Here is an 8040-nt window from a genome sequence, read left to right on the forward strand (position 1 = left end):
AGGAGAGCCAGTGAGGTCACAGCCTGGCCCGGCGCCACCCGGAGACCTCCCATTTCCGCTGCCTGCCAGGCTCGTCTGGAAGGCCGCAGGGAGGGTCAGGCTCCTCTCGCTGCGCAGCTGGGAGGAGCCACGGAGGAGAAGGGTCCCAGAGAGACTCCTGCCCGTCTGGCCCCCTCCCAGTTGGACGCCATGTGACTCTGAGAAGCTGGGTGATGTGAGCAGGAGCCGCCCAGAGGCTCTGGGGCCGCAGCCAGGACAGCGCCGAGGCCAGGGACAGAAAGGCAGGACCAGCCGGCTCTTCTGCCCGCAACGGTGAGCAGCCCAGCAGGCCTGGGCCAGGGGGTCTCTGGCCAGCCTGGGTACCGTGTGGACGTGGAGCCCTGCTGGCCGCCGGCGGGGCGGGGCAGGCGGGGGCAGATGCTGTCAGCCCCAGAGCTCCCAGGGCTCCGGCCTCCACCCAAACCAGCTCCGGCTGAGACCAGACAGGGACACCCAGGCGGGTAATGGTCCCCACACTGCTGGCTCTGTCTCACGTCTGCCCCACTTCCCTCATCTTCTGGCGTGTTCCACGCTGGTGGGGAGGAAAACCCGGCTGGACTCCCAGGGAGGGTCAAGGAGACGGTGCAGGAACGAGCCCGCTCCTCCCTCTGCACCGGGCCACTGGCCCCGGAGAGTCCTGTGGCCTCACTGTCCATGGCAGGGCGCAGAGCCAGGGCCAGGGGCTCCCGAAGCCCATCCTCGGGGAGACCACCCCATACCCACCCACCTGCATCCCTGGAGTGGCCGCTGACGGAGCGAGGGCTGTGCCTCCCTCCTGCTCCCTTTCATCAATGTCCCCTCCCCACCTTCCTCCTCCTCTCGAAGGATGTAACCAAGTCCCTCTACTCCCCCCCGATCCTCAAGCCCAACCATGGGGACCCCACCCACTGAGCTCCATGCCCCTCTCCCAAGCCCCACAGGGACCCCTGCCTGGGGGGTCACAGCAGAGAGAAGACCAGCTGGGGCTCCTGTGTCCCATGGCCACTCAGTCCTCCCCTCCCACTTCTCTCCTCCCCCTTCCCTCCCCTTCCCTCCCCCCTTCATCCCTCCCTCTTCCAGGCACTCTCTCCTCTCCCTTCCCTGGCCGGCTCTCTCCCCATGGCCCTGTCCCCCAGCCCCTAGCCCAGGCTCCTTTGGGTGCAGGAGGTGAGCGAGGAAGGTGTCTGGGGAGAGGAGGGAGGAGGGTCCGAGCCCCGTAGGGGGCCACAGGCCTGGAGAAACCCACCTGCTCCCTGGGGTGGGGGCTTCCCTGGGATCCTGGGGACAGCTCTGTCCACCTGCGGGCGGCACGCTGGCTGGGACGGGGGTCCAGTGTCCATGGACTTAAGACCTCCCAAACTCTTCTCTGCCTCTCTCCAGGCCTGAGTGCTGGAGACCCTGCTTGGCCTTCCTGAGTGGGAGGGCATCTGTCCCCAATGCTCCTGTAGTGGCAGTGACACCCCATCAGCCCCACTCAGGGTACCCTCCTGACGTGGCTGGCTGGGTGAGGCATCTGCCACCTCTCCAATGCCCCCCCCATCGCCTGCCTTCCAGGGGCCTCAGGACGAGCACCTGGACCCCACCCCCATGCCCACCCCGTGGCAGGGGCAGCCTCAGGCATCCCTCCACCTGGCGCGACACGAGGCAGCAGGGAGCTGCGGGTCTGAACAGAGGCAGACCAGCGCCTCTGTGCTCAGAGCGCCAACCCTGCCCAGGGCCCACGTCCTGGCGCCACGGCGTCCTCCCAGCCCTGAAGGGGGAGAGAGGAGTTTTGAGCACAGCCTGAGGTGGGCACAGGCCACTGACACGCCCTCCCAGGGGTCTGCTGCACCTGCCACCAGCCCCGTCACTCCACACTGCCAGCCCCTCCAGGAGACAAGAGGACCAGCCACCACCTGTGTCGGCCCCTGACCAGAGCCAGCCTCTAGGGAGAGGCCAGGCCCCCATCCCATCTCCCCAACCTGCCAAGGAGGAGCTGCGGTCAGCCAGCACTCAGGGACACCTGATGGGCCAGCTAACCTCAGGTGGCGGGATGGGACAGGTAGCTGCAGGTGGCAGGATGAGATAGGTAATCACAGGTGTCAGAATGGGACAGGTAACCTCAGGTGGCAGGATTGGACAGGTAACCACAGGTGGCAGGATTGGACAGGTAACCACAGGTGGCGGGTGAGACAGGTAGCTGCAGGTGAGTCTCTGGCCCCGAGTGCCAGGCAGTCCCATGGTGTGCGTCTGCGGCGTGGCTGCATCGCTGGCAAAGTTGTGAGGAAGAACCAGGCCCCAGCCAGGCCCAGTGGGGTCTGTGCTGCCTCCCGGGGCTGAGTTCCCCTCAGCACACAGGACCTGGCCCGAGGAGCCACCTACCTGGGTGGGGGCAGGAGGGAGGGTGGGGGACAGGCCGACAGAGGCCCAGGGTCCCACACGTCCTCACCATGGGACAAGTCCCGCTTCTCCCCACAGGGAAAGGGTGAGTGACGGGGGAGCAGGATGGAGCCTCTTCTCCCCCAGAGGGCTGGGACCTGCTGTGGGACAACAGGGATGGGACGTGGCTAGCGGGAGAGGATGGTCCTGGGGTCCCAACTCCTGACACGGCCACACGGTGTGGCCAACCTGGAGGGCTCAGGCCCCGAGCCCACTGGCAACAGCCCCTTGTGGGATGTCAAGAAAAGGCCTGGAAGAATTAAGAGTTGCTTTAAGATGACAACCGGCCACACCACTGAGAGTTGTCCCTCTGCGGTCCCTCCGCTCACTAGACAGGGGCAGTGTGTCCTACGCCACCTTTGACTTTAAGTCAAGACCGTTCCAAGAATCAAGGACACCACTGGCAACAGGGAGCCGGGGGGCTCGGCCCCCTCCCCACCTGGCCCACAGGGACCTGGCCGTGGCCCTTCTGCTGAGAGCCTCAGACAGGCAAGGGAGGCTTGGGTCAGTGACCCGGGCAGAAATGGGAGAGAAGCCTCTTTCCGTGACCCCGTCCCCCACCCAACCTTGGCTGCCCCGTGTCCCCTGACGTGGGGCAGGGTGGGGTGGGGACTCCCGAGCCCCAAACTCAGCTGTCGTTGTGGTTGCAGGGCGGTCGGGACAGAGAGCGAGGAGAACAAACCTCCCCAGCCCTCCCGGGCCCCAGCGGGTCTGCACTTTGCCCTCCATGGAGTCTGGAGAAGCAGGACAGCACCTGGTGTCCCCTGACGGCACCCAGGAGGACGTGACTTTCAACCTCGTCATCCTGTCCCTCACGGAGGGCCTCAGCCTGGGCGGCCTGCTGGGGAACGGGGTGGTCCTCTGGCTGCTGAGCTGCAACGTCTACGGAAACCCCTTCGCCATCTACCTCCTGGACCTGGCCTGCGCCGACCTCATCTTCCTCGGCTGCCACATGGTGGCCGTGGTCCCCGACTTGCTGCGGGGCCAGCTGGACTTCCCGGGCTTGGTGCAGACCAGCCTGGCCACCCTGAGGTTCTTCTGCTACATCGTGGGCCTGAGCCTCCTGGCGGCCGTCAGTGTGGAGCAGTGCCTGGCCGCCCTCTTCCCGGCCTGGTACCCGTGCCGCCGCCCGCGCCACCTCACCACCTGCGTGTGCGCCCTCCCCTGGGCCCTCGGCCTGCTGCTGCACCTGCTGCTCAGCGGCGCCTGCACCCAGCTCTTCGGGGATCCCAGCCGCCACCTGTGCAAGACGCTGTGGCTGGCGGCAGCCGCCCTGCTGGCCGTCCTGTGCTGCGCCCTGTGCGGGGCCAGCCTGCTCCTGCTGCTGCGGGTGGAGCGCGGCCCGCAGGGGCCCCAGCCGCGGGGCTTCTCCGCCCTGGTCCTGCTGGCCGTCCTCCTCTTCCTCTTCTGCGGCCTGCCCTTCGGCATCTACTGGCTGTCCCGGAACCTGCACTGGCACATCCCCCGCTCCTTCTACCACTTCAGCTTCCTCACGGCCGCCCTGCACAGCGCCGCCAAGCCCGCCGTCTACTTCTGCCTGGGCAGCGCCCGGGGCCGCGGGCTGCGCGAGCCCCTCCGCCTGGTCCTCCGACGGGCGCTGGGGGACGAGGCCCAGCTGGGGGCCGGGAGGGAGACCTCCCGCCGGGGCCTCGTGGACATAACAGCCTGAGCCCCCGGGTCCTGCCCCCAGCTCCAGCCCACCTGGGGGAGGGGCGGGACCAGAGCGGGGCCAGCAAGACCCCAGGAGGCCCTCGCTGATGACCTGGTGGTGGGACGCGTGAGGCTCAGCAGGGAGGCTGCGGAAGGGTAGGTCCTCGGCTCACCTGGGCACATGCACCGGGTCTCCTGGGAGCACGCATTTGGAGGAAACCTCCCAGAGGGTTCTCGTGCACGGAAACTCCTGAGAGCCCACAGCGACTCCGCGACTCCCGCTCAATGGCAGCGAGGGGTCGGGGGAGGGAACGGGCAAGGCCGGTCACCGAGGCGCAGGTCCCAACCCTTCTCCCGCCATCTCCCCTCCTCCCGACCTTCAGCCTCCTCATCGCTGTGGGCACACCTGCCAGAGAACGGAACACAGAGTGCCCCCCTGTGTAGGCTGCAATGACCCCAAAATTGAAGGCTGCCCAAAGCCTAGCCCTGCCCCCAACTCTGTCCAAAGTGGCCGGCAGCCTTCTTGCTTCTTGTTATGGGACAGTCACGTTGTCATCAAGTTTAAGCAGGAAAATATGGGGACCTCAGAAAGTGGTTCATGTGTCTCAGAACAGGCTGTCATTGATGAAAACCCTGTGCCCCGACCCTAGCATAGATGCTGATCCTCGTTCGTGTTTATTTATTTGTATTTATTTATTTATTTATTGACAGAGTCTTGCCCTGTTGCCCAGGCTGGAGTGCCGTGGCGTCATCATAGCTCACAGCAGCCTCAAATTCCTGGGCTCAAACTATCCTCCTGCCTCAGCCTCCCGAGTAGCTGGAAGTACAGGCCTGTGCCACCACGCCCGGCTAATTTTTCTCTTTTTAGTAGAGACGGGGTCTGGCTCTCACTCAGGCTGATCTCGAACTCCTGAGCTCAAGCAATCGCCCGCCTCGGCCCCCAGAGTGCTAAGATTACAAGCGTGAGCCTCTGCGCCCGGCCTCGTTCATGTTTAATGCTTCCTTGTGGAAGATGAAATGTTGGGGCTCAGAGATGGGCTTTTAGAAGTCTGTGGGGCTGTTGATCGTTGGCGCATCGTTCAAGGCCGTGACGCTGGGGCCTGGGCACTGCAAACCTCACCAAGCTTCTGAAAAGCAGTGGACACTGGTGTCCCCAGATGTCAGGGAGAAGCGCCCTGGGAGGGTGGCGGGGCCCTTACAGCCCCGCCCACACCCACAGCAGCACCCCCACCGCACGGCCCGGTCTCCTCGCGGGACCCCGAGCTTCCGCTCCTAGACAGCTCCCTGCGCGCCACCCAGGGGCAGCAGGCCCTGCTCTGTCCTGTCCCACTCGGGAGAGTCCCTCTAAGGAGGAGGAAGCAGCCCGGACTTCGTCCCACAGCAAGTTGCCGAGCTGCCCGACTGTCAGGCCGGGGGCTCAGAGACAGCCCGGGAGCAGGCCTGCTGGGGACGCCAGCTCCCAGGGTTTAGGAGCAGGGGCTCTGGGGCCCCCTAGCCTGGCTGAACCTCGTACGCCTCTGCTTCCTCAGCTGTAAAAGATGAAGACCAAGTGAGTTAATGCAAGCAAAATGCTTTGAGTCGTGTCCAACATCTCGTAGCCCGACGGGATCGTTCACCAATGCTACTGTCACTAGCACACCACGGCGCAGTGCGCGGTGTGAGTCAACCCACCGACCAAGGTGTCTGGGAGGTGTCTGCTTTGGTTCTGTGAGCGAGGGCAGTTCTGACTCGGAGCCTCCACGCCTGGAGGCGGAGGGACAGTCGGTCTCGGCTACGGCTGAGCCCGTCTCTCCGAGTCTGGGTCACAGACTCCTACCCAGCATCCCGGAGTCGGGCTCTGCCACCCTCATCCCCCACACGGGCTGTGCTGGGCCCACCCGGCACATGCATCCCTGGCAGGTCCACCCTCCTGAGCCCCTCACGACACCCCCCAGGGATCTACCTCCTCCCAGTGCTATCTGGGGGCTGGGGTGGCCCTCCCTCTCCACCTCCAGGACACGATTAGCAACTCAGCTACTCAGTTCGGGGAAACAAGAACAGAAAGAGAGGCGGCCTGTCCACAAATCCTACATTCGGCCCTTGGAACATGCCCTTCACCCAGGCCCAGGAGGACCCTGGAGGAAAAGCACAAATTAACTTCAGGCATTTACTGGCTGTGGACATTAACATAGGGACTCCTTTAATGATGTGGGAAAACACTCCCATTTTACGGACGGGAACACTGATGCTCAGAGGGTCAAGTAACTGCTCAAATCCACCAAGACAGTAGCAGAGCCAGAAAGTGACTCTCCAGCCCACTCTCCCACCGCACACCCTCTCCTGGCCGGATGGGGCTGGCTCAGGTGCCCTCAGCTCCACACCGGCTGCCCCCAGCCCCCTCTCCAGCCCAGATCCCTATGCCAAATAAGGGTACCGACAGGCCAGGGACCCTCAAGACCCTCACCCCCTCCCAGAGAGCCTGCCCTTGGCATCCAGGGGTTTGGGGACAGCTCTAAATTTGTCCTTATGAGGCTGGTGGGGCAGCATCACCTTCCCCAGGAGTCACAGAGCGGAGTCTCCTGAGATCTCCGTGGAAACGCCCTGGCTACACCCCTACCCGATCCTGGGTGCAACAGGTGTGTGGCGCGGATGCTGGGGCGGCTGGGAGGTGTGCCCTCGGCCCCAGATCTGCAGCTGAACCCCCAGACCTGTGGCCCGACTTCAGCACACTGGGAGCAGGAGGGCTGTCCTCCAGCGGCTGGCGGAGCTCCCTTCCAGGTTCCGGCCAGGTGAGCGCAGCCTCGCCGTGACCTCCAACTGCCCCTGCCCTGACTGCTCCTCCTCTTCTGCCCGCAGAGCCATGAGGCCCCACCCGTGGGCCCCCAGCCAGCCTCGGCCCCAGACCTCACCCTGCAGGACCCCCGGGGCAGCCATACATTCCCAGGAGCCTGTCACCGGCTCCCTCCGCAGGCCCTGGGTGGGGGGTGCTGTCTAGGCTCAGCCTGTGTTTGTGAGGAGCAGAGAGGGGGCCTGGAAGACGTTCCCCACCTCACTGCTTGCCCCGCCCCGCACCCCGCACCCCAGTGTGGCTTCATCGTGGGACGCCGAGACGCTCACTCCTCAGCTATTTCATTATCTCAGAAGTTGGAAAAATACAACCGAATATCAGACCTGAAACATGAACTCTTAATTTTGTGCTGTTCTTGGGAAATTGCGTAATTCTCCCACAGCCCCCGATCTCTCGTCTCTGAAGCGCACCCCACCCGCCCACCTGCCCCATCGGTGCCTGGCCCGGGGCCCAGCTCTAGAGGGGCCGGTCCCTGTTGCTCCACACACCAGGGTGGGGGTTTCCAGGCCCGTCTGCTTCCTCCCAGAGCCCGGTGTGGTCAGTACGGTGTGTGGGCTTGGTTCTGTGAACTAAACTAAAATCTAAAGCCCCCCAGCTGACCGAATGGACCCCCTCTTGGCCAAGGGGACCCCAGATATACCCTAAAGCTGAGTTGCTGGCCACGAGAAGGGGGGTCAGACACGCCTCCTCATGCCCCCTCCCTTCTTAAGATGTCCTTTGTGACTCATTACCAGGCCCAAGGCCATGCAAGGCCTGCAGGTGTGGACAAGGCTTAAATCACGCCTCAGTTTACTTAACAGATCACTTGGGTCTGTTAACAAAAAAAAAGCCAAACTGTATAAAGTAATTTTAAAGAGATTTACTCTGAGCCAAATTTGAGGACCATGACCCAGAGCTGCGCCCAAGAGGCCTTGAGCAAGTGGATTCGCTGTGGCTGGGTTACAGTTTGGTTTTATACATTTCAGGGAGACAGGGGTTACAGGTAAAGTCATAAATCAATACGTGGGAGGCACACATTGGTTTGGCCCGAAAAGGTGGGCCAACTCGAAGGGGAGCTTACAGGTTATAGGTGGGCTTAAAGATTCTTTGACTTGTAATTGGTTAAAGACATGAAGCTTTGTCTAAAG

General features: G+C 63.5%; 1 protein-coding gene across 1 annotated transcript; it reads left to right on the forward strand.

Annotated features, from left to right (window-relative positions):
* Positions 1-3098: 3098 nt before the first annotated feature.
* On the forward strand, positions 3099-4142 carry MRGPRE (MAS-related GPR, member E). Its single transcript, XM_012665417.1, has one exon. It carries the CDS (start codon positions 3164-3166, stop codon positions 4103-4105), a length of 942 nt encoding a protein of 313 aa, XP_012520871.1. The 5' UTR covers positions 3099-3163; the 3' UTR covers positions 4106-4142.
* Positions 4143-8040: the final 3898 nt, after the last annotated feature.

Source organism: Propithecus coquereli, unplaced genomic scaffold (genome assembly GCF_000956105.1).
Source record: "Propithecus coquereli isolate 6110/MARCELLA unplaced genomic scaffold, Pcoq_1.0 Scaffold120, whole genome shotgun sequence".
Taxonomy (NCBI): Eukaryota; Metazoa; Chordata; class Mammalia; order Primates; family Indriidae; genus Propithecus; species Propithecus coquereli.

Coding starts and splice junctions, on each gene's coding strand:
- MRGPRE (XM_012665417.1), top strand. CDS start 3,164: ATGGAGTCTGGAGAAGCAGGACAGCACCTGGTGTCCCCTGACGGCACC.